The sequence below is a fragment of the Chaetodon auriga genome, chromosome 1, assembly GCF_051107435.1.
Source record: "Chaetodon auriga isolate fChaAug3 chromosome 1, fChaAug3.hap1, whole genome shotgun sequence".
Lineage (NCBI taxonomy): Eukaryota > Metazoa > Chordata > Actinopteri > Chaetodontiformes > Chaetodontidae > Chaetodon > Chaetodon auriga.
Window position 1 is genome coordinate 14,211,669 of NC_135074.1, and position 23,863 is coordinate 14,235,531.

Consider the following 23,863-nt stretch of genomic DNA (forward strand, 5'->3'; position numbering starts at 1 on the left):
CAGTCTCATAGACTGATTATAATTATTAACACAGAGTTCAAATTACAACACTGCTTTGATTAAGCACATACTGCAAAAGCATAAATTTGCCTTCTGTGAATTAATTCAAGCTATACTAACAAGGGTGTAATATCTTTTGACCTGAGGCATTTGTTGTGATATCTGCTTTACTATAATATCTGAGCCACCCATGTCTCTTACACTGTCTCTTTACAGCGTATGTGAAGTCCTTTTGTCCTCAGCAGGTGCGTGACAACAGTGTGAACCGCTGCAGACTGCCGCTTTGTAGTTGTTTACAATTTCTGCACCTCGTCACCAAGACAAAGATCTGTGCGTCTGCTATAAGTGGTGACATGTTTGATTCCTTTCACAAATTTAAAACTCAGCACAATACAGTTGAGAAAACTGCAACATACAACAAACAATATGTAATTCCACCTGTCTCATTCACGGCTATCACATTTCCCCATGTGCAGTGACAGACGCACGCACACACACACACACACACACACACAGACACACAGACAGACAGACAAAGCGCGCACCGCCTGGATGACACACACAAACAACCTACCTCCATGGCAAGCGCAGCGGTTTGCTGGTCGTAGTGATTCAGTAGATTGGGCATAAAGGTGGTGTTGTAAGGCAGATCCTGGCACATTCTCAGTCTGATGGGCTCACAGCTAAACTCGCTGTGGCTCTCTATGGACCCCATATGAATGGACAGGGCAGGTGCAACCAGGGAGAAGAGGAGTAGGAAGATCGGGATGAGGCGAAAGGAAATACAGACAGGAAATCTTTGCCTGCAGTAGGTTGTTGTAGTTTTTTTTCCCACAGGTGCTTGCATCTTACTGTCAGACATGTTCAACAGTGGCTCAGACTGATGATTTTACCAAAAAAAAAAACGCTGGACAGTCCTGAAGACACGCAGGAATTATTTTTAAAGCTTCTTAAAATTAGAAGCAACTGAGCCCATTTTTAATGTTGGCGGGAGAGGTAAAAGCAAGAAATCCACCAGACGGCTATGCTCTGTATTATGAACCCTGAAGTGCACACATGTGGTGGGGTCCCGCTCATCTGCAGGCCATGAATGGAGCCGCTCTTTGTGTCAGTCTTCAAATTCACAAGCCATTGTGGTGTTTGCTTTTCTTGTACAGTGTCTCAGGACGTCCTTTTAAATGCGCTGATCTGAAGTGTTCATCATTAAAAAAAAAAATTATATGGTTTCTCTCCACCTCCTGGCAATGCCCCGGTCAAGGACAGATTCCCCTTGCTCCATCCTCAGCATGTCTCAAAGATAGCAGCTCCTCCATCAACCGCCTGCTGGAGGTCTCCTCTGGGTTGCTGCACGTCTCCCTCTTCCAATCTCTTACCCTCTATTTGTCTCCTCTCGCTCAATTTCCAGTGGTGTTAAACACCCGAGGCCAGCATTCAATATCTGCAAGATGCAAAATCCTGTCTTTCACATTCAGCTGCCACCTTGGAGTGCATCCATCAAGCAGGTCCTGCAGGTTTAAACACACAAAGAAGGCCTAATGGTCAAACAAGCAGAGTGGGCTTGCCTAGAATAAAGTTGTACTGCAACTGGTATTGTATAGATACAAGGGTGTGGCTGATCAGACAAGTCAGGATGGAAATATCTAATGAAATCTACAGCAGATCATTAATTGTAGATGGACTGTGTCTTAGCATGCTTGCCTTTGAGCATTAAGCGGACCTGCACATTATCTTCACCTTTAAGCGTTGTGTCGGCGGGGTCACGCACAGTTTAGGTTGCAGACTACAGAAACGTGTTGAAAGCGAAGCACAGCATCGAGCTGAGCGGCTTTCACGCCGTTCATGTGAGCGCTGCTGATCAGACGCTCTCATGTTTGTGTGAGGTTGGCCGGGCAACAGTAGCGTTCCCCCGCGATGTTTCACACTCCGCGACTCGGTCTCTTTATGGCTGACCACACGGGAAACTTTAGAAATAAGCTCAGGTGGCGTGCTATCGAAAGAAAAGGACAAACGAGGGTGTTCATTTATCGAGTTTTAATTAACACCTGCGTCAAACTGCTCTCAGCCGACCGTTAGACACGAGCTAACTCGCGTGAAAGCACGGGTAGCTCAGTTAGCTCGCGCTGACGTTAAAATGACAACGTTAAATTAAATCTGTAACGTTAACCGTCCGCCGGGTTACGTTACGGGTCACAGCCCTTAACGTTAGCGCTGTTTTCAGGAGAGCTTGGCTCGTTTTAGAAAGCACAAACCTGTGAAAAGGCAGGCTTCAGTCAGGCATCTTCGCTGCGCTGAAGCAACAATCACCCACGGTGACACGCCAGGATCTCACCGAGAGAGCGGTTATCAATCCTGGGAGCTGCGCGTGTCACCGCGGCGTCTTCAGCCCAGCAGCGCGCTGTTTCATTTAATGCATTTTTTAGCCGAGGTTTGACTGGTTTTCCGACATCAGTGGATTAAATGAACCCCCTACACCCTTTCTAACGTGACCGTTGTTATTGCCTTACCTTAGGTGTTGAGTAAGGAGCGGCTCCACCGGCTCCGCTCACTGCAGCACTTCGTTGTTCCGCTGTTTGCAGCTGGTCGCCTGCAGCGTGCAGCCGACGCATCGTGCACGCGGATTCATCGTGACCGCGCAGAGATAGGACGAAAGTGGCCCCACAGGACGCTGCACGCAGTTGAGAGCTAATTGTGTATAAAATGTGAACTAATACTGATAGACACGTGTGGTGGGTGCGCCTATTTGTTTGCGGCAGCCCTGTGTGAGTGTGTGCAGGTCAGGCCTTTGTGTCTTGGATGGATGTGGAGGCTGTGACTGATTTCTCAGGCTAATAGGGAGTTTATTTGTGAAGGTAAATGATCTCAATTTATTTTGACGTTCAGATTTTATGGGTGTACTTTTTAAGACATAAATAAAGCTAAACACAGCTTGTGTGAACACAGTGCGTTTTTTGTGTTTCTCACTTTAGTCCCGAGAAATCAAAGGCTCTAGAACCACCAGGGTTTCAGCATCATTCGCCAGGTCACATGGAGGATATCTAGGGGTTAAATGGGATCCAGTCTGGGACCCCACGTCACATGACGGTCTGCCTGTCCATATGCATGATGGACAGGCAAATACTGAACAGAGGAAAATATCAAAAGATAACATTATCAAAATCTTTATTAAAAAGCATACATTAAATGTATATATTGCTAGAAAAACATAAAGCAAACAGTGAAATGTACAGAACCTAAATCCAAATCAATGTGTTTTTAATTTTTATTTCCCACTGACAGTCCGTCAGTGTGTGGAACATTAGTGTACTGATGTACATCGGGAATAGAGACTCATAAAAAACTAACGACATCTTATTTTGCTCTGAATAAATTACATTCTGTGGCAGACAGCTTTTCAGTTCAGTCGATTTCAAGAAATTACACAAGCTGATTTTATCCCTGATCATCTAAGTAATAACACATAACCTTTCACAAATGAGTGATTTTGATATGGTTGATTATTGAAATAAAAGTCATAATTGTGATAGATTGTATTAATGAAACCTCAGAGATCCATTACTAATCCCAACAGATCATTCCAGTGTTACGACATATGACAATATGCTTGTCTGTAATATCTTCACATACATCTACACTCTTACCTCTTGTTCATCTTGTGATTTCAAATACAAAGGCCATGAGTCTACAGAGTGACATCACTGTCATACTGACCGAAGCGGCCGAACAGACTTGTTGTGATTGTATCAGTCAACACTATGTCAATATTTATCCCTTACAGCCTGAGGATTAGTATTGCGTGCTATGATTCCTTTCCACACAATTGAGCACGGCACTAGATTAACCGTTTCATGGCTGATCTGATCTTCTCTGCTGTTAAGTTGTGGGGGGTCTGTGTCAGCTGAGAGGCAGCTGGCCCACATACTGCTTTAACCTCTTAATATGAGCCCACTTGACACTAAACCACAGTATACTGCACTTACATGGTTGCACTCAATTCTTACACGGCTATCCTGCTGTCCAGATTATTTTCCATCTTTTAAACATCCCCATGACGCTGCATTTTATGAGTCTGAACTTCAAGTGATGAGCTCTGCTGTATCTCTGGTCCACACAGAGAGAGATTTTAATTTGCTATTTTAGTATCCCCATTGTCATTTTCTCACTGTATGTCTATGGCACAAGCAACAAACAAGTATATAAAGCATATTTTTAGGAAATTCAATAACTGCTAGCGCAAAAATTGCCAAATAATGATGTGGTCAGAGTAAAATTAGAAATGTTTTAAAAAAGCAAACATAAAATGTAGTACAGTTGCTGTATCTGTGCTGTGTTCAACTAACTGCAGTTATTATCTAATAATACAAATTATTTTCAAGAAGAGCAAATTAGCTTGTCCAGTATTTTTTGAAGCCAAGTTATGTATCTCCATAATGTCAAAGATTGGGTATTTTAAATATATCACACAGTTTACATGATGGGAACCCACATTATAATTTGCTAATGTCCATAAGCAGCTTTGAAAAATGAGTCTTGTGGGCATTAAATGTATATGTAGGCTAACACTGCTTCCTAAAAGCATTTCAGTGGTTCTGCATCTGGACAAACAATAAAACATTAAAAACATTTGCAATTACAAAAAAGACTTTGGCTGAAATGAGAGTTCATACAAGCTAAAATACACCTGAAGGCATCTAACATAATCAAAGACATTTTTAATAGATATAAAAATGTACTTTCTTCATAAACAAAGGTTTCTTCAAACTGAAAGACGTATTTGGGACCACTCAACCCCAGCAGTTGTAGATGGATACTGATAAGACATCACTTCTATCTCCTTGCAGTGTATATGCACACTGAATCCCAATATATGCACAAAGGGATTTGCACTTTGGGATGTGCCCACTGAAACATGTGTTCTGTTTGATGAAATGTCACTGTTAATGAATTTACCACTGATGGGCTCTGTCAGGTTCACGTGCGCTGACATGAACCCAGCTGTATCCTGCTCACAGCTTCAGACACAAGATAAACTGTTTGGTTTATAAAGGAGAGCAAACGGAGCCATGTGGTGGCCCATCTGTGAATCGAGATATGTGGCTAAACGATAAAGCAAGAACCAGTTTCTTAAAACTGATTTCACTCCTGTTCCACAGTGACACTCATCTAGCTGACTGTAGGGCAAAATCCAGTCTCAATACAGGTGTAACAATGCCTTTTGGGATCTAGCTGTGCTTGTCTACATGGAGCGGTGTCCCTCCTGCTCGGCTACACGTCAGAATTTGAGGGCTGTCTAATCAGACGGTGGCTGTGCGTAGAGTGCCTGGTGTCTTCATCCAACTAGAAGAGAGAAGGCAAGGATAAGGTCTGTGTCACGTTAAGGGCTTGAATGTTCTTCTGACTGAGTATGACAGACCAAGTGGAAGTCCATGTGCGGATGAGGCGCATGTGTGTTCGTTAGACAAAGTGTGTGTGCGTGCAAGTCTGAGTCAAATGGAGATTCAGATAGACACTCAGCACAGCTACACCCCCCAAGCATACCTACCCGCCCCCACAACAAAGATACACACACCTGCTCTTTGATGTAGCTGTTCCCACAGGGTGGCAGCCCTCTGAGAGCCAATCCAATGATGAAGCACCAGACAGACAGTCCAGACTCAAACCCTGCCAACACAGCAGAAGGGATCCACAGCGCCAGGGTGGTGTCCTGAGAGACAAGACGCAAAGTAATGAAGTAAAATTGCAAAGTTGAACATTTCATCCTTCAAAAGTTGCAGACAAAGAGCAACTTTTGAAGGGGAGAGTGAGGCGGACATTTTGAGAGAGAGGGAAATGCCAGAGGAAAGTTCAGACTCACATAGATTCGTGTTGTATCAAACGGGCATCTGGCACCGACAGGCGACCGAGCGTTGATGGGCACCAGCGTGTCATTGCATCCCAACATCAAACCCTGCCCACTGTGGGCAATAGTGACACTAATGGCCATGAGGAGCCCGGCGCAGCATGCTGCTGAGAGCAGGGCGTTCAGGAATGACGCAATGATAAGTCCCACTTGCTGAAGACACAACATCATATTAAAAACAGAAGGGGAGTTAACTCTGGAGCAGTCACAGCATGAATGACTGAAGTGATCACATCAATAGTTGAAAACAAATTAAATTCTTACCAGTTTTACCGAACGAAAGTTCCGCGACATCAAGATGGCAATAATCCCAGTGGTAATGTTCTGTGAGGTTCAAATGACAAGATGATTGTTTTAGCTCCACATTGCTTTGGCATTGAGTGGGGGTTATTAAATTATGTGCCACAAGCAGTAATCATGGCCCAAGGATGTGAAGCTGAGCTTTTTCATTCGGGTGCCTGGCTAAGAAGACTTCAGACGCAAAGAGAGAAATGATTCTTTAACTAATGACTATAAGTGAGAGCTCATAAATGAAAACCGGTGCCAGTAAGATATATTTTGTAACTTGTCTTTTTGTTCTGTCCATAGTACCTGTAAACCCTGTAACAGCCTGTGTCGAGTACCTGGTATGGAGTACACATCAAAGAAATGTGACATTAACACCATCTCATCATCAACAGCTGCCGGTTTATCCGATACCTCAATGTAATGCAGCTTGCCCTAGAGCAACTGGTGAAAGAGTCTGAAAAACCAGCTCCCTTCTGATAGGCAAGTTCAGTCTTGATCACTGAGCAAAATACACAACACAGTCCCGAGCTAACAGTGCAAATCGCATTTTATGTTTATTGTAGGTGAACATATATACACGTGTTGTTCTGATGCACAGAACACAAAGTCATGGGGGAGAATTCATCATTGACATTGATGGTAAAAAAGTAGATCAGACTTTTGAACAAAGGATGAATGTCTTGACTATTGACTCACCAGCAGTCCAGAGGTGACAGAGATGATGTTGGTCACAGTGTATTCAGTGCTGACTTGCTTGGTAGGTTTAGAAATGTGGCGGAGAACACTGCCATGGACGATAGCTCCGAGGATGAAGTTAATATGGCCAATCAGGATGAGAGTTAATCCTTTTCTCATCACCCTTCTTGGCCATTTGTCTTTATCTGGATGTCAGAAATACAAGAAATATTTACCACAAATCAGAACGTATTCCTCACTGTTTCTATGCCTTCTCTGTTACCTTGCGCACACATTGCAAACACTACATCATCACTTGTTCTGTGTTCCACCCTGGCTGATAAGTGATTTTAAACAAATTTTCATATTTGAGTTTAACAAGTCCAATAACGATCTGCTCTCTGGTGGTCAAACTATGTAATGGCGACACCGTTTCTAAAGTACCTCAAACCTAATTTAGCAGTTCTCTGCTGCAACTTCCTGTCACTTAAAGGCTGGCACATACACAGGTACCGATACATCTGCAATAAACAAATAAAGCCTGCTGAGTTGAGCTCTATTCTCTCTTTGTGTGTCTGTTGACAGATTAATGTTAGAGGGCAAATCATCATCAGCTGAATGACTTCTTTCTACCTTTGTTATAAAGGACTTATCTACATATATTTATGTGTACATACTCTTTAGAGGTGAAATTAATAAAAGATAGTTGTCAATCATTACATTAATTGCAAGTTATTTTGATCATGAATTAGCAGCTTTAAGTATTTTTGTAAGGAAAAAAAGAAGTCAAAATTCTCTTATTTCAGCTCTTAAATGTGAATATTTCCTGATTTCTTTACTGCTCTTGGACAGTCAACTGAATATCTTTGGGTTGTGGACAAAACCAGACATCTCACATCATCTTGGGTTTTGGGAAACACTGATCAACATTTTTCACAATTTTCTAACATTTTATAGACCAAACAAACAATCGATTAATCAAAAAACTAATAATTAGTTGCAGCACTGATACATTTATATGCTTAGATATATTACATGCACACACTGTACATGAATATCACCAACATCAAAAAGCCTTTATTTTTTTTCTGGCAAACACACTTGACTCCATTCATGAATGTATAAACTAAAATAGGATGAAGCTCAATGATTAAACCACGCCAAGCTATGATTTGCATATGACAAGTCAAATTTTAGGCTATAGACCACAAACAAAACAAAAAAAAAAAACCTGCAACAAATGAAGAATTAAGTGTGAAACTGGAACGATCCTTTTCCTTTTAGACTTAATATGCATACCAGCTCACACAATGATCAACAGTAGGTGGTTTTTCCTGAAACATTTGATTTCATGAGGGGATGGACACATGCATTAGCATAGAAAGGCTGCACTCCCACTCACTGTGCACTGAGTGACTCACAGAGGAGGAGGAGGAGGAGGAGGAAGCGGTGAAGGCATAAGCGATACCGTTAAAACATTCAATTCATTGATCTGCTGCCAGTCTCTTTAAGCGCTGACAGCTCAGTTCCTCTACAGGTGAACCTGACTAACTGATGTTATACAAGCACTAATACATGTCACATTTGCGACGGTTTTAAAAAGAAACCTACCTGCAGGCCTGTGGTCACTTACACCTGTGGAGGTAAAACTAGCGGCGGACATATGAGAGCCTGGAGCATTATTTAACGCACGCGACGCGTTTTTCCAGGTACAACAATAATATCACATCGAAGAATAACTCACCAAAAGTGCACATCTCTCTGTTGGGTCAGACGTCTCGCTTTGAACAAATCAGTGTCCGCAACTTTCGAACACCTGTCCAACAACACACACACTCCAACGTCCCTCCGTCCACTTCCTGTATGACGTCAGCAAACTCACCTTCATTTACCTGCTGCTCGCTGGACGTTGAGGTGCAGCAGCCACTCCAGATTGACTAAAAGCGGAAAAGCGTCTTTGTCGTGTTACTCTTTCTCTCAGACCTGGTAAAAATAACAAAGTGATGCTTTTCACACATTTATTTGAAAGCACAGTCAGATCTGGTCTCACACGTTTGCACACATTTACTGACATTCATGTCATATACAAAATATAAGACTGTCCAAATGTAACCAAGAGATCCTTGTGACAGTGACAGGCTAACGCTGTCCACCCTGTATGATTATTTAATAACCAGTTTCAACACCACCAATATTTTGGAAGAGAGAGAGAGAGAGAGAGAGAGAGAGAGAGAGAGAGAGAGAGAGAGGGAGAGAGAGAGAGAGAGAGAGAGAGAGAGCTGCTCTGGTGATCACATTGGTTGGATTTAACCACTTCTCTGTTCAAGAAGAGGTGTGCTTACATTCTCCTGGCTGACTTTAAAAAAAAAAAAAACACGTCTTTGGAATATACAATCTTAAGAGTTCACAAGAGATAAACAGTGGAAAATAAAGTAAACAATGCATTAAGAAGGACTACACACACATAATGTACAGCAAAAAATGTCGACTGGAGCACAACAGAAGCCCGAATACATTTAAAAAAACATGTCAGAAATATCTGAGAGGAAATCACTGGATTAATATGATCCCATCGGTGAGGTGAGCAACTGAACATCACAACTCAACAACCAGCATCAGAGGGAGTCTCTGTCTGCAAGCTCATACAGACGCAGTTCAATTAAAGCTGTGATTATAAGACACTTGATGTATTATGTCAATAAAATGCGAATGTGATATTTTCTTACTGGCTGTTGAGATCCTGATCTGGATGAGCTTTCAGACACAGTCGTACCAGAAGTCCACAAAGAGTTCTGAGCCAAAATGTCACAAAGGCAACTCCCTGATCTCAATATAAGTCTAAACAAGAGCAGTACGATGTACTGAACTCTGCACTCCGTGGAGGATAATGTCAACCCATTCAGTCCCAGTTTCACTAAATGGTGATGAAATGAAAACAACAGCAATAGAAAAAAAGTTGCGTATTGGCTCAGACTCTCGACAATGTGGTGTCTTTGTGAAATCCCAGTAAACAAAAGGGAAGAAAAACACGTGACATACAGTATCTGTGACATAAATAAAACATACGATGCTCTCACACAGACGGATCAGGTCTTCTTTCTACAGCATATGGCAGCCGAGTTCAGTACACAAGTCTCACATGAATGAATTTTAAAGGCTGAGTAGCATGTGTGAACCCAACAAGCAGCACATGGTCAAACAACGAATAAAATAATAAAAACAAACTGAGAAAAGAGGATCTGAAGGCATATGCCCGGGCGTAGAATAAGGCAAAGAGTCGAGCAAAATATAAAAACACAAACAGAAATTCAGTAACACTGAGTTCACAGTACCTCAAAGTAACCAGCGATCCATTTTTCCAGAGACAATTGGCGAGACCCCGACCCAGAACGTGACACGCAGTGGTGCGCACACACTTTGTTCTCAAGACTTTTTGAAAATATTACTTGTGGGTGTTCATCTATTATAAAGTGAGAACTTTGCATCTCTGCCGTTCACTTTTACAATGATAACATACATTTAACATGATGGATGACGGCTGGTCAAACACATCACCAAAGCCACAGAGCTGGGAATGTTCTGTCACATGAGGCCAAACAAACAGGAGTCAAATGAGAAGGAGAGCCACGAGAAATGAGGGTCCAGACTCGCTTACTTTGTAAAATTGTCTTTGGATAGAAACTGATCCCTTCATCTCGAGGGAAGCTTTAGTTCTGCCGGTGGTCGACGGGTGTGGAGCCGACCAATAAAATGAAGACATGAGTCAGGATGTGGTGTGACTCCAGTGGAGGCCTGAATCAGTCTTGATTATGTTTTAGATTCATCCTGACACAAACAGGCCAGTCAGTTCATAATGTAAACACTACAACACAACTGTGTACTCAAGAAAAAGTGGGATTGAACATGAACCTACGAGCAATCCAGTCAGTACCGAGGGATGTACTACGATGGGTTAGCGAGGTACATTGAGGGTAAAGACAGAGTTTTCAATGTCCTGAACGTGGCTCTCTTTTAATCTGGCTCGATCGCCATGGTAACTTATGCTGCACATCTAACGTGCTCTAGAGGAAGTTGTGTTCAGAGTTTCACATTTAAATCCGCTATAAAAAGTGCCACGCTTTCACCAACTCTTTTCCTGATCATATTCACTGTCAGTCACGGGGACTTACATGTATTCAGTTGGCGATGCTGAAAATAAATTTGCTTCAGGTAAAATCAACATTTAAATTTTGCACAGCGTATCATCCAAACACCAAAAGAATGATGACGACACAGCAGCTACACAAAACAATTCATTATGTTTCTATGCTCGGCCCTGATCTGCTGCCAGGCCCGTTTTACACCGCTAGCACTGCAGCTAATAGAGCACTGATTAGAAAATGGATTAATCTGTTGGTATTTCTCACTTACATATCAATCAATAAAATGAATTTCACTTTGATCTGGCCAAAATGAAAGTGATTTCCTTCATCCTTCATTATGGGACAGTGTCAGACCTAAATCTAATTATTGAGCATAATGTTCAAAATGTGCTGTATCAAGTTTAATTAAGAGCTCTACAATGTGCAGTTGTCACATTAGAAATAAACAGGAGGCACTGAGTGAACACTGACTGAGGTAGGCGGCACGTGATTGGTTCATTTTGTGAGGGAGTTGACTCAAATGATGCACCAAACGCCCCCTTTTATGGGAACACAGAGCCCGATGAAGAAAACCAGGGTTAACATCTCTGATCGGTGTTTTAGGTTTTGTCGAGCCAGCGGACGCAAAGCAAGCCCGGCTATGCCAAACGTGCTTCGTAGTACACCCCCCCCCGTTATGATTAAGTGTCTGTTGCAGCATTAATGAGGTCCACCTTTAATCATATGTAACAGCCAACTCAGTAGCCAACTATTCAAAAGTATCCCATACATGTGTATGTTCTGAGTTTTAAAATAAAAACGTGAAATTACTCCAGGTGGCTTCTTTAGAGTCACCTGGACTATAAAATTGGCTTTATGTTCAAGGTTTTCTGTGCTATTAGGAAGTCTGAATCCCTAATGCAAAGGAAAAAAAACCCACCCTAAGTAGAAAAAACATAAAACCACTAAAAACAGTCACTGAGTTAAGCAACCAAACAGAACATGTAACTGGGTTAAGAGAGTGTACTTATGAGACTAATGTCTGCGTGTTGAGGACACTGTCACTAGTGAAGGGCTTGGCTGACTGTTTCTTCTAGTAGAGAGGCTATTTTGTTTTGGTCCACCTGTGAAGAGAACGACAAACATCGTCAGCAATCGAGGACATTACACAAGATACACCAAACTTTCAGATGGTGGACAATCATGGAGACAGCACACTGCAGTACAGTCAAGGCATGAAACTGAAATCCATTAGGACGACTAAGTCATAAAGACACAAGTCTGCATACACTCTCGCATACAGAGATGAAGTGACTACACAACACTGATGTGTAGGCGAGTGAGCATGACTACATATGTAGCAGTAAATGTGAGAAGGCTCTCGAGGGGAAAGTGTGTATGTAGGAGAGTCAGGGGTCACCTCCCCTTTTAAAAGCAACAGAATTTTTCAGAGTTAGTTACAAAAATAGGACACTCAGCATCACCCACACACACACACGCACAATGTGGATCTCTCTTAAACACAGCAAACACCCACCTCGCTGATTAGGCCCAGCTCCACCAACTCTCCAGCCAACTCTTGAACATTCTCATCTGAAACACACAACAGCACAGTTAGGAGCAGTAATCCACAGACCTGTGACATGACCTTCACATCAGCTCTACCGCTCACGCACTGTCTCCCTCTGAGTTATGCAAATACTATGTAACGCACGCATGCACACTCATGCAGGCAGGCACGCACAAACAGACACACACACACACAAACAGACACACACACACACACACTAAATCTGCAGTAGAAAAAAGGTCAGGCTTAGGGTACACACACCATCCAGAAATGATGGTCCAGATGCTGCTTTTAAACCCACATCCCACCTTAAACACATTAAAACCACCGAACAGCAGCTGCTGCTGTTGCTCTTTGCATCTATGAACCCATTTTGTTGTTTTGGCAGTGCCGTGTTTTCTATTCCTGTGGACATCTAGCAAAGTGTTCATTAAGTGATATCCACAGCTGAATGGGACTTATCTGGCAGGAAAATGAAAAAGCCAACGTGTTTCAACAAGCATGGTCTTCATTAGGGAATGATCTGTTAAAACACGTTGGCTTTTTAAATGCTCCTCTTTAGCCCTGCTGTTAAAGGCTTAATGATTTAATGGATGCTCATAAGCCCAATCTTCTTTTCTCAGTTTCAGAGTACCCAGAACTTTGGCACTGGAGCTCTGAGCTGATATTTATCCCTTTTCCAATGTTCTAATGAGCCCTGTGTTTAACTGTTTAACCTACAAAAATCCAAAAGTAAATTTCAGGCAAGACTCCACATTCAACAGCTGGAAAGGAACAAATCTATCTCGGAAAAGGGAAAGATTAAGATTTCTGCACCAACAGTAGTGTCAATACCCCCCGTCACAATGCAGCTGCACAACATGCTGTGATTTAAAAGGACTCCTGCTCTGACTGTGCTATTCCCCTGACTTTTCACATTACATGAAAGAAAAACAAGAACTCAGTGTGCCTTTGGTGAAAGTACAAGGCAGGCATACGGAAAGTAAGTACACAAAAAAAACAAATTGCTGTCAACTACAAAAGGCATCAACAGAAGTCTAAACAAAATATATGCAGGGTTATACAAAATATAGAAATAAAAGGAATGCTGGATTTTACCTTACTAAAAACAGGAAAATACACACAGAACTTTTAATGCCTGCTTTCCCTTTAAAACAACATACATCTGCATACACTTCTTTAAGTCCCTGACCTGTTTTTTCCAAATAAATATGGATAATATTTAATATTAGTGTATTTGATTATTGGTTTAGCCACCACCACAAATTAAGACATTCTTAGCCTGCGCCTAACAAACAGTGGAGTTGTCATGGTCTAACGATTTTTAATAACCTGGCTGCCGATTCACAACTCTATGAGGAATGTGGCCGGGACAAGAAAAACAAGTGGAGGAAAGGGATCATCCAGCAGCTCTGACATTAAGAAAAGAAAAACACCAACACCCCACAGCTATTGATACTGGAGCAGAGACGGGCTTCCTTGCTTGTTTGCATTTTGTGCTCTCAAAAAAAAATCATCTGACAAAATAAGTTACAGCTTAGTTTTGAGGAAAAAACACAACCTTCAATTGTAAACACATTGGAACAGGGTGCAGGAGAGGCACGCTAAAGGCCAGGGCGGTGAAATTTAAGAGGCTCAGGTAGCTAGCATGGTGTGACTTTGGACTTTGGTGTGTTGATAAGGAAAGTTTTAAAGAATATCCCCTGATAACAGCAGGAGGGACACTTCTCAAAGGGTGTGTCTGTGAGACAAACTAGTAACTAGAAGTTAGTGTGTGTGAGAGTGTGTGTGTGTGTGTGTGTGTGTGAATGAGAGACAGGCAGAAAAGCCCGGGAAGAGACGGTCAAATCTTGACACAGTAGGTGACAGCTGTCAGCTGCAGCCTTTCACAGGCCAGGCATTCCCCACACGCCTGCAACATTAGACATGCCTCCCATACCTGTGTGTGCATGTGCACATTGGCTCATGCTGCCAACATTATTCTGACCAATGCAACAGTTGTTTCATACGTTCCCCTCTTGCTCGCTCTCTTTGGGTATAGTATGTTGCACAGCACTGAGATGAGAATCCTCAGTTTCAGAAGAATGAATTCACTGAAGTAAAAAGTAAGTAAAAAATAAAGGAAGTAAGTAAACAATTCTGAATTTAAGCACATTTCATGTCTCCTGAGCCACGATGGCCATTAAAGAAAAACAATCCAAGAAAACAATCCACATAAATTTGTCCAAAATAGGGGTGAAAGGTTTCATGACACATAAGCAGCCATCAGTCTCTCCGCCTAAAATAGTCTTGCATACTGCATATAGTGACGCCACCGGAGGTTCAAGCTCTGTCTGGAAACTCTCACTTTCCCACATGCCTCGGTGCACACGTATGGAGAGGAGCTGTATATTAAAACTCTGTGTGTGGTAAAACAGCACAGTGGACAATGCTATCCAGTAATTCTGACACAATCATATTATCTACCATAACCTCTAGTCAAATGTAGTTCGTACTTTAACCCGAGCACTTCATAAAAACCTTCCTACTCTGAGGGTGTAAATGAAAACACACACACACACACACACACACACACACACACACACACACACACGTCACTCTCTCCCAAGTCCCTTAAGGCAAGTGCTGTGTGCTCTCTGGTGTTGTTATTTTACACATGTAGAACTGACAAGACTACATCACATAACACACACACACACACACACACACACACACACACACACACACACACACACTGACAGACATGTCTGAAAGAACGAGCTCTTCCCCTAATCTCACCTACACGTGACACAGCTTCAACACTATCAAATGACAGTCTAATCACAGGAGCCACTATAATATTGATTGCATATCAAAGGCTGCTCCTCATTTATTTATACTCCTCCCTGTTTTGTTTTAGCACCCAATAGTGTCCCCAAATTCAACCACCCAGCTCACCTTTGATGGAAAAAACATCAGTAGGAGAAAACTTGGTGGAAACTTTAGGATGGGGGTGCACTATGAGTGACTGTGTCTTTAAGATCAGAGTGAGTCAGTGTTAGTGTGTGATAGAAGAAGTGGTCTTACGAGGTAACACGTCACAGCTAAGATGTCTATTCAACTTATCCTCCAGTTTCAGCAGTAATGTTAGCTACAAAGAGAGAAACAGACAACAACAGACAGAATTAGGTTTATTATTTCACTCCGGTACAGCTAGGAAATACCAAAATAGTTGGACTAATACCTTGTCGTTAGTCAATGAGGAAAACTACATGTTGTGTTTTGAATTAGTTAAACAATGAATGATAAAAAAAATAAATATTATTACAGAGACTTACATGATACTTTGCTCCCTCCTCAACAGATTCAATGTTACACTGCATGTGAATGACCTGCAGAAGAGAGATGGAAACATAAATAATAAGTAATACAACCCCGATTCCAAAAGTGGGGACGCTGTGTGAAACATAATTAAAAACAGAAGGCAATCATTTGTAAACAAATTGTGTTTTCCCATTTACAATTTAGCGCCAGGATGATTATTTGTGAAATATCACCATTGTGATTGTATTTTTCTCTTGCAGTATGCAGTATAATGATCTGTACGCACCCGCCGTGTCTCGAGCTCTGCAGGCTCGGGGGTGGGGGACTTGACCAAGGGGACGACAACGGGAGATTTAACTGTCTCCTGTTGAGGCTGCTGAGGACAGGGCACCCCAAACACCGTCATCGGATAAATACCGTTTCTGATCCAGGGAGAGAGGGAAGGAGAGACAAAGAAAGGGGGAGGTGGAGAAACATCCTAAATATGACAGTGGATAGTGCAGAATCTCTGCTGTGAATTCTAAGCAACAGTAAAAGTCAAAAGACAGAGATGAGGAGGATGGACCGGCTACACAGCAGAGTGGACAGAAAGCACGAGAGAGAAACAAATCTTCTTTGTTTCTGTTATTCTCAACATTTAGTTAAAACACAAAGTCTGAGAAGTCAAGGACTGATGTTTTAAGAAGGCATTATTCCATATTTAGATACCATGTCTTAAAAGACAAAAGAGGACAGACCACAATAGTCAGATGGTCTAATACTGCCCCCATGTGTCCACATGATGTTGTTGCAGGTTTGGGGCTAAAAGAAGTGAGAGAACTGAGGTTGCTGTTCACTGTCTTGCTTCTTACCTCACATCCTCAAGGAACTTATCAAGCTCCAAGGCAGGAAATTGTGAAAGCCTGCAGGAAAAAACAAAACAAAACAAAACATAAAGTTTCCAATAAACTTGGAAAAAAAGATACACACATACGAGGAATGAAACACAGACAGGACAAACTGACCTGGTCTGCCATTAAACTGATAAACATAATTCATAATTCTTCTTGTACTAAACACATTAAGAATAAGAGAATAATATCAGTGCTGTTGTTGCAAATACACATAACTCTTGAATAAAAACACTATTGCATACTTATGTACATTTTTTTGTTATTGACGTATTACTGTATCTGTGTGACTAATGTTATAGTCCGTGCTGTATCTAGCTGATGGTACCACTAACATGTGGGCACCAGCTTCTGGCTCTTACTTGAGCTGAACATCCTCTTTTGTCTCAGCGATGACCAGGTTGGGGTCCAGGTTCTTGGTAATCTCCTCCAGGGCATTCTCAGGAATCATGTCTGGATAAGCATAAACTGTTTAAGACTGATTAGGCGGTGTAGGTTGCTGGGACAAGCCCTTTAAACATATACTTCATTCAGTAAGTCTTCATTAGTGATGGGTGATAATGTGGAGATGCAGGAAAAATACGCACCCCTTTAAAGCAACAATAATTGATTTGATTTTTTTGACCAAAGACAGTCAAGCTTTAAAAAGGTGTTGTAGCAAATGCGTTATCAACCTGCTGCCTATTTACATATTCAGCAGGCAGAGCAATGTCACCATTCAACAGGACTTGTCTTTTCATCTGCCTCATTATTTCTTGTACAGTTTTCACTCTACCTAAAACTATGTTTTGGTCTCCACCAACCCTGAAGAGAAATATTTGACTCTTTAGGCAGCAGGATGTTCAACTTTCTTTCCCAGGTAGTTGTCTTTGTCTGCCTTCTGCTTGGTGCTGTGAGGACACTATACACAAGCCCTTTAACGTCATATATACATTTAACTGCATTACATTTAACGTATATAGGTTCAGCTGTGCCTCTTCCTGCAGAACAATCTCATGAGATTTAACTCTAGCTCAACTAACTTATTTGGTCAGGCTTGTTATTAAACTTTTCATCCTGGTAAAACTTAACTTCTGTTCACAGCAAATCAAGTAAATGAAAAAAGTGAATGAAGGCTGGAGTTGAAACTAACATTGGAAGTTGATAAAGATGTCTTGTCGTTGTTGTCCTCATCTTTCTCTGTTGGAACATGTTGCCTTGTATTGTTATTCTGCTGCTTTAGGTGTATGTTTATGTACCCATTTGACCTTGTGGAATTATAGTTCTTATTTTTAATCAAAACTAGCACAACTGTTACTCTGTGTCTCGTATGTTAAAGACTTACGTTGGTAACTGACAATACAATGTGCAGCCAGCAGTTTCAGCAGCGGCACTTCAAACAGAGCCTGGTTAAACAGCAGCTCTCGGGCTGTCGGCCTCGTACTGGGATCACACTCGAGGCACGTCTGGATTAACTCCTACAAAAACAAACATCTGGTTCACACCTCTGGACAAACATCCCGTATACACAAAGGGGACTTTCAAATACACATTAATACACACACACAAAGCTTAATCCAGTATGATCTTTCAAGAAACTCATGAACATGCAAACACACACTCCACTGTCTTTATCTCACCCTCTGCAGAGGGTCTTCTAGTAACTGTATGGCATTGTTGACGGCCTCCTGAGAAACGTAAGAGGACTCTCCATTCCCCTGGATTTCTAAGAGCGCCATCTGCAACACACCAACACACATGTTCACAAATTGTTTTTGGAGAGAGCTCTAGCTATTCTGTCATGTGTTAAAGGTCTCACCTCTAAGGCACACATGCCGAACGAGTAGATGTCTACAGCTGTGGTCACATCGTCAACAGCTACAGTGAGAGAGAATTAAAAAACACATGTACAGAAATGAGATCAGAGCTCAGTCGTTGCTCAAGGCCTAGCCCTAATTATAAAACCAACTGAGTAAAAATAAGTCTGGCCTGGTGGCTTCTTAGTGTTTAGTCTACAAGCTCAACACAACAAAATCTATGTAGGGCTGCACATCAAACCTAAGTACGTTTTGAATACTGACCAAAATGTGTCAAACAAAGAGTATCTTCATCCACCAAGTCTTAAAAGTTGGCATCAAATGCTTGGTCAGATTCTTCTTCGTGAGAGGTGGGTCAATTGCAGGTATATTGCAGCAACATATAGAGACAGGCAACCATTCACGCTCACACTCACGCCTAAGGACAATTTTTTTAGAGTCCGTGCCGCCTATTCAACAACATATTCGCTAAAATAAGGAAGTGACAAAATTGTAGCATACCATGCCCAAATGCTGTGTTGTAATGTCAATATGATGTGTGTTTGTGAGAAACCACTTACTGTTCATGGATAAAATTAAGACACTCCTAAGAACAGTAAGATCTTTCCAATATATCTGTATCATCAGGTTTACTGTGGACTGTGAACTAAACTAAATAAATATAGTGCCATTATGACCACGTCTTACCTCCATATTCTGGGGCAAAGAAGTGCAAGTTCTTCTGCTCCTCATGACACGTCTTCACGTGGTTGTTGATGGTGTCTGGAGCAACTGCAGATGAGACAGAAGGAGAGAATATGGAGGACATATAGATGGAGAACAGTGAAACAAGTCAGTATGGCGCAGAAACAAGGAATATAGAGAGAAAGTAGAGAAAGACGGGAAAGAAAGTGTGTGAGAGAGGGAGGAACAAGCGGCAGGGGAACAAAACAGGGAATATCAATGTTACCTCGACACTGTATAAACTAAAGTGTGGGAAGTTGAGGGTTTGGAAGCTGTTCTTTTTCACAGATGCAAGAGATGGAACAAAGTGCAGAGAAGCTTTTTTGGTTGGACCTGAGTCACTGCAGTATGCGCACACACAGCAGTGGTTTTTAAACCACATTACACACCACCTTTGTTCACATCTCATGCAATGTGCAGAGTTATTTCAGCACTAGAGAAAAGAGAGTTTACCACCATTTTGTTAAAGAGAAGTCTTGATTTTTCAGTTTAAGTGCCAGATGAGATTGTGACTTTTGTGCATTCAACAGTGGTACTGTGTGACAGTGGCAATTCACTGTACGATTATGTGAAATTTCTAGTCTTTAAATCCATAATTCAGTATCATTTGACTCCATCAACAGCAGCCCAGCTCCACTACCTAACCCTCTGGGAAGACCTGGTGTAACTCTACCTGATCCGATCTTGATGAGCCCGTTGTGTTGGATGAAGATGGTGTCACAGGTCAGGTTGCCATGGATGATGGGGGGGTCACATGAGTGGAGGTAACTGTGGTACAGAGCAAAGACGTTCACAAATACAAACTGTAAGACAAAAGGATTGGATTGTTGTCCACTGGAGTGCATTATTCTGTGATTGATATTCAACTGAACATAATGTCTAAAAAGGGGAAACTGACCTGAGAGCGGACAGGATTTGTGTGCACCATCTCTTCCAAGCCTGTAGGACCATACACCGTATCAGAATGCTTACTCACTGGTTGCCAGTATGGAGTAAATATGACTTGCATATGTGTGACTTAATTTTGCATATGTGCAAATCCTTTCTTCTGCCAACAGCCAACTAATGTGTTCATGAGATTATTGGCCATTGCTGTTTTCAGTGCAGAGATAAAGAGGCTGTCGCTTTTCACAAGATATGTACATTGTGTACAGCAAAATTTCCATATACTACTACTGTATCAAGGTAGATCTACATACAGCGAGTTATTACCTTTTCATTCATGGATTTGTGATTCTTCTTCGTCTTCTTTAGAAACTGCTTCAAGCTTCCTGATGACATATATTCAGTAATGAAAATCACCTGAGGAGAGGAGGAAATTAGGGGAAACCTCGTGGACAGACATCATCCAAATATAAATAGCAAAGATACAAATACCTAATATTTTAACTTAAGCAAACAGGCAAAAGATTAGATAACAAGCCTCTGTCTCAGATATTAAGACGACCACTTAATGTTTTTCAGGCATGAGACTCACCCTAGCTCGGTTCTCCTTCGTGTCTGCCCAGTACTTGTGAAACTTGACAATATTTGCATGTTCCAAATGGATCAGGTTATCAAATACTGCCTTCACTTTCTCCTAAACACACAGGGAAAATAAATTATAAAGAAGTATAATATGCTACAACACTGATGAACATAAATAGATTTTGCTTGTGCACGGACTCCTCTGTGTCTGACTGATGGCTCTCAAACAATTGTGCATGTGAACAAATTATAAGGTCATTTTCTCTTAAGTTCTCATATAGTTTGGATCCTCTGATCTTTTTCTTTTTCACCATACCTCAGCCTCAATGGGTAAATGATAATATAATAGACCTGCAACAATTAGTCAATTGATTAGTCGAACAATGAAAATGGAATATCATTGGTTTTGGACTGTTGATCAGACAAAACAAGCAACCTGAGGATGACACTTTGAGTTACTGTCACAATATGATGACATTTTATGGAATCTTAAGAATCGCAATTATTGACATTTGCAGTCCTACAATAGAGAATGCCAGAAATTACGTGACATGAGTAAACTGTACACAAGTCCTCGTGTTAACAAACCTGGACTGTCTCTATCTGCTTTGCAACAACAGGACAAGACACAGCATTTTTAAAATACTTTGCACACTAGCCAGAAATGCTTTCCTTCAGGTAACTTGACACTTGTACATATTTTACAGAAGCTCATTAACTGCAAACAATACATGCCTCACGAGCCAAATCTCAATATTTATTTTCATTGCAGTTACATAATGGCTCTGAAAGGGAGTGAAGCCTAAACCCTACATCTTAAATTTCACAAGCATTGCTCGTCATTGGTTTTTCCACATTGCAAACACAGAACTGCATCATTCTCACCTCTATAACTTGTTTGTGTGCAGAACAGTAAAAGGAGAAGTTTAACCCAATCGATGTTCATCATTTTTTAACCAGTAGATGTGCGGCAACTACTGAGGCACATAAAGATCAGTCAAAATAAGACAACAGTGTTCTTTTCCGTTTTTTACATTTTGAGGTGAAATCTTCACCACATTTTTTAAATGGTCAGATTATATGATAATCAGTGTATAATTCCCAAAGTGGATTTATCTTTATCTGTTTCATTCCTGCTCTGTAACACTGGGCCTCACCTCCAGCAGTTTGAAGTTCTTCCTCTCTGAGATCATGACTTCATTCCACACTACCTCTACCCCTTCCTCTGTGTCCATGGCCAAGTACGCAGCATCTATCCCTGGGACATTACGCTGATTCACCTGTAGTACAAGTGAACAAAAAACAGCTTTATGATATAATACATTTCAACACTGAAATGCAACACAAGACACAAAAACAGTTCACAATGAACAGAAAAACTTGAACAGCATACATTCACTGCCATCCTCCTCCTGATGAGTTGTCATTTCGTTCTTTCGTTCTTGCCATCATGACTGAAGTTTATATTTGTGCTAATCAAACCTTCCGCATATTATTACTGAACAATGACAAGCTGCTTGATTTACAAAATAACTCCCATCAGATAAACTAAGGATCATACATAAAGGACCAATTTGTGAGGAGCAATCCCTGTTTTATCCATACTAAAACCTGTGCAGCGTTGCCTTGATGATAATTGGTACTGATGACTTTTGAAGTGCCTTTGACCAATAACATGAAAAAGGCTAACTCTGGTATACATACTCAAGTCATCAAGTCCAGAGTCACTTTGAATTTTGATTGATGTAGAGGAATATGATGCGTCTCACCTCCTCTCTGCGTTTCTGCCAGCGGCCACAGGGACTCTCTTCCAGGATTTCTGACTCATCTTCACTCTCATCCTCATCCTCCGTTGCTGTGGTGGCAGGAGGCTGTATGGAGGCCACAGGCGAAGACACAGATGTTCCACCTTGTACCTGTTGAGTATTACTGGACATGGGTCCTGCTGTGACCTCTGGGGTATTTCCCTCTTCGCCTGAAGCTCCTTTCCCCTGTGGATCCGACATCATGGCACAGCTTATACGATTGCTGGCTTCCCTTCCCTAGGCTCCAGTTCCTGGGCTGCAACAAGCGATGGGAAGCCTCTGTCTTGATTTCTACTCTCTGTCTCTGGTCACACATCCATGTTCTTCCTTGGCCTGGCTTTCAACAAGGTAGAGCTGAGGGAGGGATGAGTGTTAACACATGACATGAACAGAGACGGGGGGGATAGCTACTGTTACGTTTGCCGATAGCATTGCAAGTAACATCCTTTTCAACGTTAAGTTGTACTTCGTTTAACTGAGACGAACTGACAGATGAATTTATGTCGTATGCCGAATTGGTAAGAGTTAGCCTGGACTCAGAGGCATTACTTTTACTGGACACCAAAACATCAGTCATTCATACGAACTAGCTATTGTAGCTAACTTAGCTAGCTTAAAGAAGTTCAGCCTTCCACTCCTTTGCTAACTTTCCCCGGCTAACAAGCTAACGGGGGGTAAATAAACAAATAACGTTGCCTAATATTAAGTTCTGTAGCAATGCATTAATATCTTACCGTGGAACAGAAAACTACCACGGTATAAATAGCCTTGGGTTACATACTGATGGAAAAACACTGAAAAAGACACTTTTAAACAAAAAACATGCTAGTTCGTCTTATAATATGTTGTTAGGTTTGAAGTCCCTTTCTCTTAGCAGAAGTGGGAGGGGCGGGGCAGCAGTTGGGGAGCGCTTGTTTGCGCACAGAAAACGCAGTGGTGTGGAGTTAGTTGGAAACTTTCTAAAACAAATACAGCACACGGGGTTTGAGTGATGAATATTACATATAATATAATGTCATAAAATATCCCATAATAATAAGATATATTCTTTAATTAATTAGTGTTCTATCTGAGCGGCCAAGTCTGTGGAGTTCATACAACATATTTTTACGTGGTGAACAACTCTTGCTTCTGCAGCTAGTAAGTATTAAATTATTTGAATGAAGACTTTAAAACAAGCCCCATTTTTGGTCAGCATCTGTTATATCATTTTTGTATATCATTAAATTCCACAAGCAGAACAAATGATGGATTTGTTGTCCTTTTTAAGCATAGTTACGTTTCAGTTTCCGATAATTTAAAATCAAGCGCACTGCTTCTGATGGCGAG

General features: G+C 41.5%; 3 protein-coding genes across 5 annotated transcripts in view; all 3 read right to left on the reverse strand.

The window, feature by feature from the left end:
• LOC143316085 (frizzled-3-like) overlaps nt 1-2,633 on the reverse strand; it is a 33,233-nt gene extending 30,600 nt beyond the window's left edge. Inside the window, exons 1-2 of one of the 2 annotated variants that reach the window (XM_076723834.1) lie at nt 2,505-2,633; nt 575-1,505 (exon numbers count right to left, since the gene is read on the reverse strand). In XM_076723834.1, the coding sequence (XP_076579949.1) occupies nt 575-862 (288 nt within the window). In that variant the 5' untranslated portion in view covers nt 863-1,505; nt 2,505-2,633. Of the gene's footprint in view, nt 1-574; nt 1,506-1,734; nt 1,816-2,504 lie in introns of those variants that run through there. The other variant, XM_076723920.1, reaches the window with a different exon arrangement.
• Nucleotides 2,634-3,142: 509 nt separating this feature from the next.
• Nucleotides 3,143-9,022, reverse strand: krtcap3 (keratinocyte associated protein 3). Of its 2 annotated transcripts, none has more exons than XM_076724501.1 (6): nt 8,742-9,022; nt 6,881-7,065; nt 6,161-6,220; nt 5,852-6,049; nt 5,567-5,701; nt 3,143-5,334 (listed from the first exon to the last, which is right to left on the reverse strand). In XM_076724501.1, exons 2-6 carry the CDS (start codon nt 7,037-7,039, stop codon nt 5,263-5,265), a joined length of 624 nt encoding a protein of 207 aa, XP_076580616.1. In that variant the 5' UTR covers nt 7,040-7,065; nt 8,742-9,022; the 3' UTR covers nt 3,143-5,262. The 2 variants fall into 2 exon arrangements, with proteins under 2 accessions (XP_076580616.1, XP_076580529.1); XM_076724414.1 differs by lacking the exon at nt 8,742-9,022 and adding an exon at nt 8,604-8,661.
• Nucleotides 9,023-12,008: 2,986 nt separating this feature from the next.
• Nucleotides 12,009-23,398, reverse strand: LOC143316211 (nuclear receptor-binding protein-like). The gene is made up of 18 exons (XM_076724046.1): nt 23,269-23,398; nt 22,499-22,888; nt 21,887-22,009; nt 20,740-20,841; nt 20,475-20,564; nt 20,161-20,201; nt 19,936-20,030; nt 19,227-19,310; nt 18,542-18,600; nt 18,363-18,461; nt 18,068-18,200; nt 17,106-17,196; nt 16,705-16,755; nt 16,140-16,275; nt 15,868-15,921; nt 15,617-15,680; nt 12,518-12,573; nt 12,009-12,104 (listed from the first exon to the last, which is right to left on the reverse strand). Exons 2-18 carry the CDS (start codon nt 22,736-22,738, stop codon nt 12,045-12,047), a joined length of 1,578 nt encoding a protein of 525 aa, XP_076580161.1. The 5' UTR covers nt 22,739-22,888; nt 23,269-23,398; the 3' UTR covers nt 12,009-12,044.
• Nucleotides 23,399-23,863: the final 465 nt, after the last annotated feature.